The sequence below is a fragment of the Camelus bactrianus genome, chromosome X, assembly GCF_048773025.1.
Source record: "Camelus bactrianus isolate YW-2024 breed Bactrian camel chromosome X, ASM4877302v1, whole genome shotgun sequence".
NCBI classification, from domain to species: Eukaryota; Metazoa; Chordata; class Mammalia; order Artiodactyla; family Camelidae; genus Camelus; species Camelus bactrianus.
The window spans coordinates 118066932-118084427 of record NC_133575.1 but is presented as its reverse complement, the minus strand read 5'-3'; the positions used below and the strand labels follow the sequence as shown (position 1 = coordinate 118084427).

At 38.7% G+C, this 17496-nt stretch overlaps 2 protein-coding genes across 2 annotated transcripts in view; one reads left to right on the top strand and one right to left on the bottom strand.

The window, feature by feature from the left end:
• Positions 1-250: 250 nt before the first annotated feature.
• Positions 251-17375, bottom strand: LOC123611882 (phosphatidylinositol-binding clathrin assembly protein-like). The gene is made up of 12 exons (XM_045504398.2): positions 16141-17375; positions 12502-12577; positions 11471-11573; positions 11218-11311; positions 10992-11103; positions 9997-10103; positions 9397-9438; positions 4893-4972; positions 3990-4066; positions 2075-2101; positions 392-522; positions 251-281 (listed from the first exon to the last, which is right to left on the bottom strand). Exons 1-11 carry the CDS (start codon positions 16306-16308, stop codon positions 491-493), a joined length of 918 nt encoding a protein of 305 aa, XP_045360354.2. The 5' UTR covers positions 16309-17375; the 3' UTR covers positions 251-281; positions 392-490.
• The window catches only part of MTCP1 (mature T cell proliferation 1), an 86121-nt gene continuing 75477 nt past the window's right edge, over positions 6853-17496 (top strand). The window contains exon 1 of the mRNA XM_074359102.1: positions 6853-6973. The gene's annotated coding sequence lies outside the window, so the exon portion shown is untranslated. The remainder of the gene's footprint in view (positions 6974-17496) is intronic.

Here is a 17496-nt window from a genome sequence, read left to right as displayed (position 1 = left end):
GAGAAGACCCTTCAGACAAACCAAGAACTTTACTTACAAAAATTGGAATAATATATAACAGATAAATTTTCTACTTTAATTATTTAGGTAAAAAATTCACACATTATAGAACTTTATAACAAATGATTCCCCTATCTAATCTAAAAAATCATTATTTTCTGCGCATTACTCTCATTACACATTACTCTTATTAGACCCTTTCTCGAACATGTATTTATTGGCTCTCTTTTTTAAATAATAAAACACTTACTTGGTGATTGGGCCTTCTCCAAAGTTGAGATCTGTTTTATAAAACAAACACAAATTTTACATTGTGTTCCTACAAATACTTTTCATTAAAATGCATTTTAAAAATACATATCAGAAAATTAATTTAAAAATAGATGCTTACTTCCTACAAGGCTAGCAAGTGAGCCATCCAGGTTGTCTGCTGTGATTGCTCCATCTTGCTGTCTGGCTCCCACACGGTTGTGGGCTTGTGAAGGTAATGTTAGTTGTAATATATCACATAGGGAAAATAATCTGAAAATAATAGAATTAGATGAAAACGTAAACCAAATTTAGGTCAATACAGTAATGATGTATATGTACCTTCCCATTACAAACTAAGAGGACTTCAAATTATTAGGTTAATTAGTATAAAGTCATTTTAAATTAGTCATTAAATAAACTTTAATTGAACACTTGTTATGTGCTAGGCACTGTACTCGGTACTAAATATACAGTTGTGAATAAAGAAGATAAAAATCCCTGCCTTCATTTAGCTTACATTCTATTAGAGACAGAAAATAACCAAGACAAATAAGGTGCATAATATGTTAGATCATGGTAAGTGCTAAGGAAAAAAATATCAGAGAAAGGAGCACAATATGTTGGTGGGATGGTGAGTATTTAAATTTTAGAGATGAAAGGCTCACTGAGAAGGGAACTTTCAAGAAAAGACCTGACTAGTGTAGAAGGGTGAACCATGTCGATCCAGCAGAAGGAGCAGCATGAACAAAGGCCCTGAAGAAAGAGTGTGCTTGGTGTGGTTGAAGAACATTGAGGAGGCCAATGTGTCTGGAGTCAAAGTGATCAAAGGATTTGGAAAGGCAATGGAGGGGTTTGTGGGAAATTCTAAAGACCTGGACTTTTACTCTGAGGTCACCATCTCAGGCTAACTTCCCTGGAGGGATCTGAACAGAGGAGAGACATAATCTATCTGGCATGTATTTTAATAAGATCACTCTGTTATGTAAAGAACGGACTGTAGGGGGCAAGGGCAAAAGCAGGAAGTGGTCAGATGATGGTAACTTGGACTATGGTGGCAGTACTGGAGGTAGAGAGAAGTGGTCAACTTTTGCACGTTTTGAAGGTAAAGTTGGGAAAGATTCCCTGGTGAATTAGATGCAAGGAGTGACAGAAAGAAAGGAGTCAGGGATGACTGCAAGCCTGAGTCACACTGGCCCTACTCACATTGTTCCTAGAAGAAATGAGTTGTTGTTTGCTATTAACTGAGTAAGAGAAAATCATGGATAAAGCAGGTTTGATGTCAAGTATCAAAAGCTTAGTTTTGGACATATTGTGTCTTAGAATCCTACTAGATAGTCAAGTGAATACAGTGAATAGACACTTGGATATACAATCCTGGAGTTCAGGAGGAATGGCTGTAGCTGGAGATACTAATTTGGGAGTCCTTATCTATGAAAAGAAGAGAAATGAGGAGAGATCAGTGAAAAATGTCTACAAAGGAGCCAAGAGTTAGACAAGAAGAAAGCCGAGAGGCAAACTGAAGAAAATGTATCAAAGAAAAGGGAGTGATGGATCACATCCAATGCTGCAGTAAGATGAAGACTGAGAAATTACCACCTGATTTTGCAACACTTGTGACTTTTACATGAGCCATTTTAGTAGTGTGGTGGGAACAAAAAACCTGACTAGTATTATATAACTACTTAAAGTAGTTTAAGAGAAAACAGGGGAAATGTTAACACACTGTTTTCTTACTAAATGTAAGAATAAGCAGAGAAAACAATCAATGAACAACAGAATTAAAAACCTCAACAACCTAATTGGCATGCATAGAATATCGCACCCAATGATGATGTGGTACAGACTTCAACTGCACATGAAATTTCTGCCAAAAAAAAAAAAAATGGTTACATGCTAGACCATGAAGCAAGTATCAACAAATTCCAAAGGACTGAAATACAGAGGTTCTCTGACATTGTGCAAGTAAGCTAGAATTCAATAACAAAAGAGATTATTAGAAGGTCCCCATATACATGAAATTTTTAAAAATCCACTTCTAAGTAATACATGGGTCAGGTCCTGTTCTAAGCACTCTATATTTGTATTGACTCGTTTCTCCTGACAGCAACTTTATGAGGATAAGGAAGCTGAGGCACAGAGAAGGTGAGTGGTCTACCCAAAGTCAAACAGTCCATGAATGGTAGAGTGAAAATTAAACTCCAGCACTCTGGTTCCAAGGCCAGTATTTTTAAACCACAGTGACTTAAGAGAGAGTGGTTTCAATTGGCCACAGGATTTTCAGCACAACTGACTCAAGCAATGAGGGTTACACAACCTAGTCTAAGTGCTCAGGGTAGCAGGCGCAAAAGTCACCAGAAGTCAGTTTGGGTCTGTTGGCCTTTACCGCCCCTTTCACTCTACTTGGGATTTACATTCATATCAGACTGAGTCCACAGCTTGTCAATCACTACACTTAACCGTCTTATAATAGGTATGATAAGCACTAATGATTCCCAAACCACAGGGCCTCAGGAAAATAGTCATTCTTTTGGAAATGAGGCAAACATACAGGTTTTTGCTCTACATAGGGTTTTGTTCAAAAGACTTCTGTTCATAAGAGTTTTGGTCAAACTCACCCGTTGAACATGCAGAAAGTGTGTCCATTGAGAATATATGTACAAAAGAAAAACAGAAACATTTAAAATAGATACAGTTTAAGTTGTCAAGTTAAATTAAGAGCAAACAAATTCTAATACATGGAAACTTTATGATAGCATAGCTTGCTATTACATGGATCTGTGCCCAGAGCAGAGGATTGAGTAGCATTGCTGACACACAATCACCAAGTAAAAAACAGAATACAGCTGATTATGAGCAGTCGTATGCCAATAAATGTATAACAACTAGCTCTCCAGAGAAAAAGGGCTGTTTTGTAGTGTTTGATCAATTCTGTGGTCTTAATATTTCCATCATAGCCAATTTCAAGTTAGCAGTGTGACATCAACCAGCTTGCAAATTTCCTGAAAATTTAGCAATTGGGCTCTTGCAAGTTGGTATGAGCTGTATCTTACACACTTACTGAAGTATGAGGCAAACTAACCTTAAGAGATTACCAAGGATGTCCATGTGAAGCACTACAAGGTATGCAGACATACCTTACAGTGTATTTATGTATGTATTACATGTTTCTTTGTAAACTTTCCCTTTTATTTAGTAATTATTTGCACATACGAAATTCAAAAGTTACAAAATGATAACAGTGAAAAATTTCCCATCCATTCCTTTCCGTGAACAAGCACGTTCTTCTCGGAGGCTGCACATTTTAGTCATTTCTTATATACCCTCCCAGAAGGATTCTTTAAGAAATTAAATAAACATATATATTCTTTCTTTTTTTGTTTTTAAAAAGGTGGTAGCATACTACACACTGTTTCACATCTTGTTCATTTTCTATTTGACAATACGTTTGGAGATCAAGCCCCTTATTGATAGTCATTTTGCTATTACAATGTTGCAATGGCTATCCTTCTTCATACACCACTTCACAACTGTGAATATATATATATATATATATATATATATATATATATATATATATATATATATATATTGCATAAATTCCTAGAAATGAAGTTCCTAGGTGAAAGATACTTTAGGAAGAGGCAGCAGACATAGTATGTGGTTAGGAAATGGAAGAATTAAAGATTTTAATCCTGTCCTCAATTATTACTGACAATCATTTAATAGAGTTATATTACCTTCAAACCAACCTCTGCTTGCTGAAGCTTTCACAACTGGACTGTTTGGGATGGAGGGAATCAGTGTATGCTGAAGTCTTAAGAGATTACAAGAAAAATGAGGCACTGGGGAATTAACTGAATTACATGTACCCTACCCATTCATCTTAACAGTCCATCCACCCAACTATATACTAACTATATACCTATTTCTGACAAAGAGATAATCAAGAAATAGTGAACAGACTTGTTGTCTAACAGAGGTTGATAGTACAAATCAATTACAATCAACATAACCTTAAAAAGTGGAATGAATAAACAATACATGACCCTTATGGAAATATTGGACAATCTTGAAAAGTTTAAAACAGAAAGTTGAAATAAACCATAATTTTTCCACTTAGAAAGAGCTAATGTGAACATGCTGAAGTAGTATACTTCAAAATTTTTATTATTCAAGTTGTATATATATATGCATATCTAGAGGAAAATATGCACGTGCATATGTGTATACAGGAGTATATAGACACACACGTGCTGAATGTTACTATGCACACTGTTTTCTGAATAAACATTTTGCCATACCATTAAATAATTCTACACAACCATTATTCTCACTAGGGGAGTCCAAAGGAAAGAAATCAGATTCTTCAAAAGAGGAGTTATTCCAGTCCCAATCTCTGACTTTGAGAATCAATCAGTATTATAAAAGATGTTCCTTTGGGAAGTACACCACCCTTGTAAAGACTGTGGGACTCCACAAACACAGAAAACTGTATCCCACATTATCATTTAAAATGGCTATATAGTACTTCACCATACTCAAAGCCAGTAATTTATTTAAGCACTCTGATGTTGCTAAAATGAGAAAAATTATTTAGATGGGAACAAAATTAACCTATATGAAAACATTTGTTAACTTACCTATAAGGAGGCAAAATGTCATTTTTCTCTTCCAAAGAAGCTAAATGCTGTTTTAGTGCTTCAAGTAAACTGCAGGGTGCCTAAAAATAAAGTTATTATGAGAGAGTTGTTTTCTGATAGATAGTTCTTAGCAAATCCATACTCCCTACATCAGAAAAAGTTTTGAGCAAAAATCAAGACACCTGTAGAGCAAATGCATTAAAGCTAAATAATTTCTACAAGTCAATTCCTTATTAAAAGGGGCATCTTGGTATGAAATCAAATTTTCAAACTATACATTTACATACTTTTTTAAAAACAACAAAAAAGCCTCTTACATGATGAAATGGCTGCTAGAACCTGTCTCTCCTTTGGTCTCTGGTCTCTGCTGGAATTTCCTTGACTACCCTATGTATGAAACAGTACACACCAAGAGTCTTTCTACTCTATGTTTTCTCTCTCTTCACACCAATTATCTGCACTGAAATTACAGGTTTCTTTCTTTGTATGTTTATTGTTCATCTCATTGGAATAAAATATAAAACTTCATGAAGACAGGGATTTCGTCTGTTTTGTTCAGTGATATCTTAGTGTTTGTGACATAGTAAGTGCTTAATTAATATTTGCTAAATGAATGTGGCTGCATCTTTTTATTCTCCATTCCCATTAAAAATGGAGTAAGTGTTTTTCTTACATTAAGGTCAATTCCCCACCATGTCTCTCTGGATCCAAACATTTACTTCTCAAGAAACATTTACTGATAGACTATTATACACTAGGCACTAGGGATAAAGCCACAGGCTTCATGACCTGGGAAGCTCCAGTCTACAGGTCTGGGGGAAGAGAAATATCACACAATCCCACGTATAAATGTAAAATCAGAGTTGTGAAAAGTACTAGGAAAGACAGGCACATGATATTCATAACAGTGTTCAAATGAATCTGAACAAGTCACAGATGTCAGAGAATCAAGCCCTCCTGGACGAAGAAACAATGAAGCTGAGATGGAGGATGCCCAGGAGAAATGTAGTAGGAGAGAAATAAGCAAAAATCGAGAGAGCAAACTGGATATGGAGGAGATGAAGCTGGAGAATAGGGAGCGATTTGACAATTCAACACCTTAAATGAAAGGCTATGTTGGTGAGTTTGGACTTTATCGTAAGAATACTAGGTGACTACTGGAGGACTCTTAAGTGAGGAGTAGATCACATCAGGGTGAAATCATCTGTAGGTCCCCGAGCTTGTGCCCCTGCAGCCGTGATGAGGGGTGCGGCCCAGAGACGTCAGCTTGAACTAGTTCAGTGCAAAGTAAAACCACACAGGATTGCAGACAGAGCAGACACGGCTACGTGAGTTTCCAGGAGTCGCGCTCAACGTGAAGTGCAGGGAAGGGTGGAAAGCAGAAAGATGGACACGGATGGACACCGCAGACGGCCACACACAGAAGGCGGCCTTGCGGGCCCCGGACAATGTCGAAATCCAGGCGGAAAGGATTAGCCAAGGAAAGGAGGGCGATTTCCCCTTAAGAAAACAGAAGCGTTTGGGTGAGCCTTAAATGGTGAGCCTGCACCAGACAGGGTAGCCTCCATGTACATAAAGGAAAGGCTATTGGAAGCACAGGAGAAACTGGCCAACCACAGTCCCAGAGGAAGACCTCAACACCCTTGGAGGGATCCAGCGGCAGATGGGCTGAAAACACTCCTTGAAACTGTGTCATTTGAGGAGATCTCTCTCGAGGAGACTGGTTCAGCAGGTAAAGATGAGGCTGACTTCATTCTGGCCTCCCCAACCTCCCTCCCCCAGGACCCTTGCATTTCACTCCATTCCAGGGTTTCCAGGACGCCTGAGGGAGTGTGTGGAGGGAGCAGCTCTGCCAATCCAAGGCCGTGACAAATGACTTCCCACACTGGCTGAGGGCCAGAGGCCAGTGTCCTGATAAGGAAGCTCTTCCAGTAAAAGGAGCTGATTTACTGAGGAAGGAGTGGGGCTGTGCATGAAAGTTTACCAACAAAGATCCTGGCCTGCCTTCCACAGTCTCTCCCACAGCCATCTACTTTGTTTTTGATTCAGGGGTCCTGGGGACCCTGGGGACCAGAGCTGAGGTAAGGAGGACAGCGGGTGGCCTAGTGGGAAATGTGGACCTCCAGCCTGGGGTTCCTCCTGTCAGATGTCCCCTGGAGCTCTGGCCACAGGCACTGAGTGCCAAAGGAGGCCAAGGGCAAGATGCCAAACCCAGGTTAACTGATGTTCCTCTGTGGTTCTCAGCAAAGGACCCCCTTCTACCTCCACCACCGCTGTCCAGGAAGTGAGGTCCACGTAGAGAAAAATCAGAGGCCTCCATTTTGGGCAATATCTAGTCATGCTTCTGTAGCCTTTGTTCTGTCTTTTTTAGGAACTCAAGGGCTAGGACTGGATCTCCTTCTTTCCGGTAGGGGTCCAGCCTGTATCTGTGAATGAATGTTGATTGAAATGCGACATCTCCCCCACTAACCCAGATGATCTCACTGTCTGTCAGGTTACCAGTAAGCTCTGCATTATTTCACCCAGCAACATTTCCCATCACAGACCACTCTGTGGGGTTCAATGTCTATGCACAAGTCCCCTTTCTACTTCTATGTACATGAAGAAATGCTTGTGAGGACACATTCCTTTCCTTTAAAGATTTTTGAGAAGACATCAGACAGAAACTCACTCCCTATCTGCCACCAAACCTAACATTTATTTGCATCTGCAACTACCCTCTCCTCCTGGCCTCCTCCATCCTCTTATCTGATGCCACTACTGGATCCACTGTGTTCTGGATCCAATATCCTCCAGTCTTCTCCTTCTCTCTCCCCCACATCTTCCCACACACATGACTACTCTACAGTCCTGACCAAACATTCCTCCAGTCCCAACCAAGGGACCTGGTTGGGAAAGAGTAAAAGTGCTGACTTAAGGAATGGGGAGATCAAGGAACATAGCTGTGAACGCCCTAAGTCTCCTGGTTCCTCAGAAATCTCTGAGCCTGAAGAAGTTTTCTCCTCCTCCTTTGTAGATGATACAGAGATCTGTACCCCACAAGTTACACACCCCAGCTGCCTCCTAGGCCCAGCCCCCTTCTGGCCCCTAGGTCTCTACAGTTAAGTCACAGCATAGCTCAGCCAGGGTCATGCCTCTGAAACAGCCTTCTCCTGCCCTTCAGGCAAAATAGTAAATAAAAAACAAGATCACCTCCTATGAGGATGGAAAAAATTCGTTGTAGTTTTATCTTAAAGATAAAAACAATGCAGGGGTGATGGTCCCAATTATATCTTCATATAATTCACCAGGATGGCCTCCAAAACCAGTCAGGCTCTGGAGAAAGACAAACTACAGCATAATCAATCCAGCAGTAACCCAAATGCAGCCACTATGGTTTCTTTGATAAAGGTGGGTAAGCATAGTCTCAGGGACATGGAATGGGGCTATCAGTTTGGTGAATATTTCATCTAGAGTGTGGATCAGAAAGAGCCTTCTAAGCATGTGGAAGGGAGAATGGATCAGTGTGATCTTCTGAGGGGTAATCAGATGGTCTAGACTTCTTTTGACCATATTATGACAGAGGGTTGAGAGAGTTAACACAGCCTGGGTCAAAACTGTAAATGCATACCATTCTTCCTCATGCTAAATGGATCAGATGAGCAGGAAGTGGCCAGTAGACTGCAGACCTTGGAAAGTTATATGCACTCCAGAGGATGGGAGGTAAACGCTACAAAGAATCAGGAGCCTTCCATATCAGTAAAATTTTTAGGGTTTCAGTGGCCAGGAGTCTACCAAATATTCCCATTCAAAACAGAAGATAAAGTGCTGCATCTTGAAGAAGGAAATGTAACTACGTTAGGCCTCTTGGGGTTCTGTAGACGGCATGTTCCCACACCAGGGAAGACGGCTTTGGCCCATACTCTAGGTGACCTAAAAGCCTGCCATATTAGTGGGGGCCCAGAGCAGGTCCAGGCTGGGCCAGCAACCGTTCTGCTCGAGCCCTATGGCACCTCTGGGAGGGACCACAGGCAGGTTCAGAGAGCATGAGCCAGACCCTCATCTCACCCATGCCTGCTGCTCTGCCACCTCTGCCTCACATCACACCCGTTGCCATGTGAGACATTCCTGATGAGAAGCTTCCAGGGGAGGAAAAAACCTGAATCCATCTGATTCCCACAACACTGCTCTGAGCCTCAAACCTAAGTTCATTATTCCAAACACTCTGCTGTTTCCACTGATCAGTTCTGTGTGTTTAAAAATCATGCTCTAGTTGTCTTACTGTGAGTCACCATTTCGCAGGCAGCAGGGAATGGCCTCTTTTATAAGAGCAACAGCTCACAGACTTGTTCAGAAGACACGTGTCTATGTGTACATAAGTATAAATATAAATGTTACTATGGGGGAAATGAAAAGACACATGTAAGTATATGGAAAATGATGGAGTCTCAGATGATGATTAACATACTAAACACAAACATAAAGACAAAAAAGTCACTTAAACACATACAAGAGATACACTGACCTGAGTAAGATATGGAATGTCCTTCTGGTCAACTCCAACTTGCTGAAATCACAAAAAAAGGGGAAAAAAGAATACATTATAGCACGAGGTGGTAACAAAGAAAATAACTGTGAGGCCACTCTCAAAGCCAGGAGAGTGAAAGCCTTGCTGGGCTGGTACAAAACCAGATCAAGAAAAACATGTCAAGCTAAAGTATGCCTTGCACACTTAAGCACAAACTTACATTTGTTCCAGGGGTAAAATTAAAAAAGGAAAGGCTTGCCAGATATTCAGTCTTTGCTATTTTGGGAAGACTTATGTCATGTATCTTTTGACTCAGTTTTAGAGCTGTTTCCGGTGGGAAGATAAGTTTGATATCAGTTATCCTCATGGCTGCAAACAGAAATCCTTGTAATATTACTTCTGAGCACAAGTGCACTGGCTGGTACATTTGAAGTACCTAATTTTAGCTTTTAGTTGTACTGTTTACAGAATAGTTAAAAGTACCAATTCCTGTGTGTTTGGGTGGTGGTGGTGGGCAGGAGGAGGTGCAGGCATACTGGACAGTAAACTAATACAGAAAACACCAGAAATGCCTTGGAAAGAAATAGATTTCTATACCTCTGCAACTTTCAGGAACTGTGCCAATTTGGTCATTCTTCCAAGGAACTTCATGTAAATATCCAAACTTTCCTTGCATTGGTTCTTCCTCATGTCAAAATACTTGCCTAAAAATAGGAAAAAATTACCACAAAGGAGCCAGTATCATAGCAATTTCAAGTTTAACTCCATTCTGATGATTCTATTTTAAGCCAACTCTGGATATGATTTTAACTTGTTGAAAACAATTACAATTTAAATCCAGTTATTTTCTGTTTTAACAAACAACAACACTGCTCAATAAGTATAATCAACAGATTTTTATGGAGTAACTACTGCATACTGAATACTTGTGCTAGTAATATATATGACATTTAATAGCATATACAAATAATTTAAATAGTTTAGTTTAATTTCTACAACTTCTACTCTGGAATCTTTTTGATTAACATGAAGCTGTGATGTTCTCTGAGGGAAGGGGCTGTGATTCCTACCCTTTATAACCTTCCAAATGTACTAGTACTTCTTCAGTATAAGAAAAATCTCAAATTCTCATCAATGAATTCTGGAGAACCCTTCCTATGAAACAAATCACTCATCAGGGCTAAATGATGACTGAATTTTTCTGAAAAGTCTAATATATGCTTGTATATAATCAGAACAATTACTTATATTATAGGCTTTATCTTCTTAGGAAAGTCAGAACTGTATTATATTTGACATTGGTGGAGGGATACTTAATGTGTAATGTATAAATGTGGCAATCCATGTCGATTTCCTGATAAATTTCCCGGAGATATCTGTTAGCACTTATATAAAAACTTGAATGTTCAGTGGCTGATTATCCAATAATTTTTAACCAAAAAAGCAATATAATGTCTCATTATTTAAAAATATATATGACCCTATTTTGAATCTAAAACACATGAGTCTAAATGTAGAGATAAAAGGTTTTTATAAATAAATTATTTTTACCAGTTTATTTTTTAAAAAGTAATGTCTATTCTTTAGCTTACCTAGCAGATTAAGGATCCCTTCATTATAGGCTGCAAAGAGGCGAAGAGAATCCTTAAAGAGGAGCATGAAAGCAGCATGTATAATACCATTGGTCAGTTCATCAGGATTTGCCTGTAAATTAAAGTGTAATCAATTACCATTACACTTTTAAAAACTTCCTTCTCCCACCTACAGTTATACAATGACATTTACAAAAATTTTTAAAAGGATTTATAAAGCTCTTACATTAAAATTAAGAAGAGCATCAAACTGAGTTTGAATAACAGGAAGCGTGTTGAGCAGCTCTTTAGTGTTCATAGTTCTCATCAAGCCATCCATCCTATAAAAGAGAAAACAAATTCCTAACATCAATAATTAAGTTTGAGAAGCACGGTGACATTGGCATCTTGAAATAAACCTGTGTTTTTTAACAAACTACATATCAGGGCATGTATGTATTTCAGGATTTCTTGCTTACAAACTAATGGTATTTACTTACCCTCTCTTGGTTTTGGTGATATCAGATGCAATCAGTCTATATGCAAGTGACTTTTCATTCAAGTACCTGCTATATCGTCTGATGAAGGTTGACATAGCATAGCCTAACAATGAAATATCTTTTATTATTTCCAGTTTAACCAATATTAACTACTTACAATATAGCAAAACATCATTTTTCATTCACCCGTATACCTCAACAATATCTCTGAAGCACAAACGCCAGAATGGCTTTGATTAATCATCTAGTACAACATTCCTCAAATTTTCTGTCAAAGATTATTTCTTATTTCCTCAAAGCCTGGATAACACCTCATGTTGTGGTGTTGATGGTGACACTCCTGGACAGAGGAGATAATTGAACTTTATTCGTTCCTTTCACATTTCCACTGAAACTATTGTAAAGTCTTAGCATTTTCCTGAAACTCCCTATCCGTTGTTACAATCCCTCCCCTACCCTCCCTTCAGTCAACAAATGACCTTTCCCCTACTTCACAGACAAAATGGAGAAAGGCCATGATAAAAACTCAACTCCTCACTACTCAACCTCCAAACATACCTTTGTTAATTTATTCAATTTATTTATTCATTCAACAAGTGTTCATGCCTACTATGATCCAGGCACTGTCCTAGATGCTAGAAGTACAGTAGTGAACAAAACAGACAAAAATTCCTGCCTTCATACATCTTACATTCCCATGGCAATTGACAGACAAGCAAAAGAAAAGAAAAACACAGAAATGGTTAGTTGCTGAGAACTGGAAAGAATAAAACTCAGGCAGAGAAGAGACAAAGGGATTTGGTAGACTGAACCAGGAAAGCCTCACTGGTACATACCTGCATATTTTCTTGTTCATAGTAAGTACTCAAGTAAGTGTTCTATCAATGAATTTAGAAATTATTTACCATCATAAAATGTGCAACACACCACACCCTTCATAATTAAGAAGAATTTTTTTTAAACCAGGCATGGTTTTCAGAACATTTCCCTCCTTGCCACATAGAAATACTTCCACCAAAGAATCGTCTTACCTTCCACGACACTTTTATCCAGGAAGTTGTGCAAAGTGAACAAAGAGTTTCTAGATGCAAGATGTTGGATAAAACGCTGTCAAACAAATGTGCCAAGTTCTAAAATTAGTTTCTGTCCACAAATAGAGCTCATTAATGATTTTGTCTATCTATTTCAGGAGCAGTGATTAACGTGAGCACCATCACACCAACCCATTTTAATTTCTGAGGCATTTCAGTTACAGTTGACCCTTAAACAACTCAGGGGTTAGGGGCACCAACCTTCCATGCAGTCAAAAATTCACATATAATTTATAATGAGCTCTCTGCACATGCTGTACCCCTCTGTAACCATGATTCCACATCCACAGATTCGACTGACCATGGATTGTAGTATTGACTATTGAAAAAAATCTGTGTATAAGTGGACCCCTGCAGTTCAAACCCATGATGTTCAAGGGCTGACTGTAATTACAGAATTAATTATTTTAATAATTAATATTAAATCATTTAATAATTTAATTAGTAGAATTGCATTTCCAATCATATATTTTTGCTTTTATTCCTATTCTTTTTTTATGGCTGATATAGTATTCCATTGTGTGTGTGTGTGTGTATACCACAATTTCTTCATCCAGTCATCTGTCAATGGACATTTAGGTTGTTTCCATGTCTTGGCTGTTGCAAATAGTGATGCTATGAACAATGGAGTGCATGTATCTTTTCAAATTAGTATTTCTTCCAGATATATGGCCAGGAGTGGGATTGCTGGGTCATGTGATAAGTCTATTTTTAATTTTTTAAGGAACCTCCATATTGTCCTCCATAGTTGCTGCACCAACTTACGTTCCCACCAACAGTGTAGGAGGGGTCCCTCTTCTCCACACCCTCTCCAGCATTTATTATTTGTAGAAGTTTTAATGACACCCACATATTCTAACTGGTGTGAGATGATACCTCATTGCAGTTTTGATTTGCATTTCTCTAATAATCAGTGATGTTGAGCATCTTTTCATGTGCCTGTTGACCATCTGTATGTCTTCTTTACAGAAATGTCTGTTGAGGTCTTCTGCCCATTTTTTGATTGGGTTGCTTGTTTTTTTCTTATTGAGTTGTTTGAGCTGTTCCTATATTCTGGAAATTAATTCCTTGTTGGTTGCATTGTTTGCATTTTCTCCCAGTCCATAGGCTTTTTGTTTTGTTTATGGTTTTCTTTGCTGTGCAAAAGCTTATAAGTTTGATTAGGTCCCATTTGTTTATTTTTGCTTTTATTTCTATTGCCTTGGGAGACTGCCCTAGGAAAACATTGGTACCACTTATGTCAGAGAATGTTTTGCCTATGTTCTCTTCCAGGAGATTTAAGGTGTCCTATCTTACGTTTAAGTCTTTAAGCCATTTTGAGTTCATTGTTTTGTATAGTGTGAGGGAGTGTTCTAACTTCAGTGATTTACATGCAGCTGTTCAGCTTTCCCAATACCACTTGCAAAAGGCTTTATTTTAAATTGCATACTTTCCTCCATGTTTTTAGTGCCAGTAAGCTCCCATGTAAGTACAGTTCTACGTCTGAGCTCTCTGTTACCCCAGTATATATATGTTTCACTGTGTAATTGCTGTTGCTTTTTAATAAGTTTCAAAATCCAGTCAAAAAATCAAACCTTAATTTTTTAATGCAAAACTTACTGAGAGAAAAGTTAAAGTAGAAAATAACATGTAATTTAATGTTGTAGAACATTTCAGTTGTTCTGTAAAATAGAAAGAGTGTATGTGGGGAGAGGTGGAGAGGTGATAACATAACTCAGGTATCCAGGTTTTCCTGGTAAAGTAAAGCAGTTATGCAGCAATACATTTTTGAGGGCTTTTTTTTTTTTTTTTTGGTCTAAATCCTCCAAAGAATTGAGAGCAACTGCCATTCTATTATTCACTTTATTATCCAGGGGCTAAAATAGTCTACATCAAATACTGATTACAAAGATATATTCATAAGTGAAAATGGAAAAATCGGGGGGGGTTGCAGGAAAAATGGTAATTATTCATATCTTATCAGGGCAAAGGCAGGGGCAAAGGGCATTTAGCCCAGGTCTTTCAGAATGAGTAGGAGTTCACTATGGGAGAAAGACAATCCAGAAAACACAAACAGTATGCCAAGGAGGCCAAGCATGAAACAGCATGATGGGTTCAAGTAAAGATCAATAATTCTGAAGTAATTGAACTCAAATGGCCAGTAAAAGGAGATCCAGCAGATGGGTAGATGTCAGTCAGATTATGGAAGGCCTTAGATACGTGCCAAGTGACCATCATTGTAAGAAATTTAAGGTAACGATGGATAAACATTTGTTGGATACCTGAAGAATGTTTTGTCCCCATTTGTGTCATTCTAGAATCTTACAGCACATCACGAAGCAATTCCTTTTGTCTACTTGCATTTGTGGTTAAAACCAAATTTTGCAACCTCTTTTCTGACTCCACACTGTTCACATGCACAATTCACATACACTGATAAAAGTTGTCATGAAATTAAGCAGTCATTCTTAAAGGAGCTAAACTGCTCAGGTCAGCATTCTTTTTCCAAATTAATTGTTTTCCAAATCTGGCCTTTTAAGAAGAAAACCTAGGATCAATCATTTGATGCATGCTCCCTCTTCCTGCCACACACCCAGACATAAAATGTCCAAGCACTTCAAAGACTTATTTAGACAAAAGAGAGACTTGAAATTCCTTCAGTCTATATGTGCTAGGTTTCAGCTACTGTGCCCATTGAGACCCAGTCTCACTCAGTCCAGGGGGATGAAACTTGTCATTCCTCTTGCTTCAACATTAGAGTGGGCTCCACAATTAGGTCTAGCTGTCATGCTCCTGAGCTGTGGCTCCCCAAATTACTGCCCTATAAGCAAGCCTAGAAGAATTTCAAGTTGTAGCTACATATTATGGCAGAACCAATTGCCCCCACATTAAGCTCACAGGGCTAAATACTCTGCCCAAGGTTCCACAGCGAGAGAGAACAGAGCTTGGATGCAAAGTCAAGTCTTCAGATTCCTAGTGATTTTCCCATTAAGCTCTTCCCCCTCCAATAAGAAATGTGTCGTGGTTCTAGGGACTGAGAACTAAGAAACAAGCCTTGATATCTATAAAGGGTTTAGTGAGATAACTGAGCCTTCAGGATTATTAAGACCTGGATCAAGTTATTGAGAACCTCTTTTCGTGCCTGGCTGATCTTTTGAAAGGAAGGATTCCTTGAGCCTGAAGTAGAATGTCTCATGCTGTATTTGGCTGCTTAGAGCATACAACCTTGAGTTTGAAGGCATTTGGGACATGTCTTCCAACACTTCATGCAAAGCTACTTTTCTGCCTCAGTGGCCTGCTGGCATCATGAAGACAGAGCCTTTTGAATGCTGCATTTGCTCAATGAAAATATGTACTTCATAGAAACATGAGGGATGGGCAAACACAAAGCACAATGCAAAGATTTCAGAATGCATCATCACATTTGGGTGAAAATTAGTTTTTTGGTATCTACTACTATGAACTTCTCCCACTTGTCACTAATGAAAGTAAAATGTAGTAAGCCCTTGACAAACAAAGACTATTCAGCAATTGTGTACAGACAATTCTTTGCACTAAAAAGAAGGAAATGACTACCATTTGAATGTACGCCATGCTCACCTCATTTCCGTGCACCATCAGGTGATGCACAGTAACCAAGGCTTTGAACACCACCACCCAGCTGCTGCTCCCAGTTTTCTCAGAAAGAACATCAGCCAGATGTTTGACACTCATATTTGTTCCATTTATGTACTGGATTAGATCTAAATTAGAGACAGTGACAAACATTAAAATACAGACTGAGAAATAATTTTCAAAACCCAAATTGGTAACTTTAACAAATACAGATGCAATCAAATATCAGACAAATGACAAAGGGAATAATCCAAAACATTTTCTTCATTGCAAGTATTACAGTTTGTATTGACATCTGTTACATAATATTTAATGCTTGTCTACTCTGTTGTTGGATAGGTACTGAGGAGGGTGCATGATAAATATGCTAGTGGATTAGAGCAACAGGCTGACTCTGTCAACTCAAATTCATTTATTCAACAAATGTATATACTCAGTGTCAATGTCAATGCCTAATATGTGCCAGTTGCTGTGCCATGTTTGAGGTTATGAAAAATGAGATGTTCTGATACTTTTTTTAACTCTAAGTCTGCTTCATTACTTTTTCTGTAAAGCTTCCTCTGCCACTTTCTTTTGTTTCTGCATTCCCATGATTTCAGCCTTGGGACTGAACTTTTGGGCTATCAAGGTATTGATTTCAATACCCCTCTTTGGTTCCACACATCATTCACATAGATAAGTAGTGCTTATCCATCAGGTCTTGAGAAGCCAATCCTGGTACATGTCACATTACAATCCAGGGTGGGATTATATATATTGCCCAAGAATCTAGTATGGGGGCCTGTTGAGAATAATGTTCAGGAAACTATAAAATATGTATAAAGGCAATTAATCTCTGTACAGCCTAGTGAACTGTTAGGTGCTTTAATGCATGTATATTATCATGATGATAAGAAAAAACTTCAGAAGGCAAATACCGTGAATGAATAGTTTTAAAGTCAAATACCAAAATAAAGAGGTGATCAGAGGAGTGAGTCAGCTACAAAGGCTTCCAAAGCAGCAAGATTTATGTCTATTGCCAACAGCCCATATTGTATATGAAGTAACTGCTCACTATGAGCTCAGACAATAGAGAGGAGGAGGGTGGCCTGGGAGTCCATTCTGTCTTTGAGCCACAGATAACTAAGACTTGAGACCCTTCTAAGAAGCCTGGCTTGTTTTTCTACAGCCTGTTGTGTCTTAAGTTATATGAATATGTTGTGAATCATTGATGTTCGAGTTTAAAGGGCCATTGGTTGTCTTCCAGGCTCAATCAGAAGTGGGAGGTGATGGTGCGAGTAGGGGAGGAAGCTGGAGGGGAGGGGAGCTGGGAGAGGGGAGGTGGGGGGAGGGGAGCTTGGG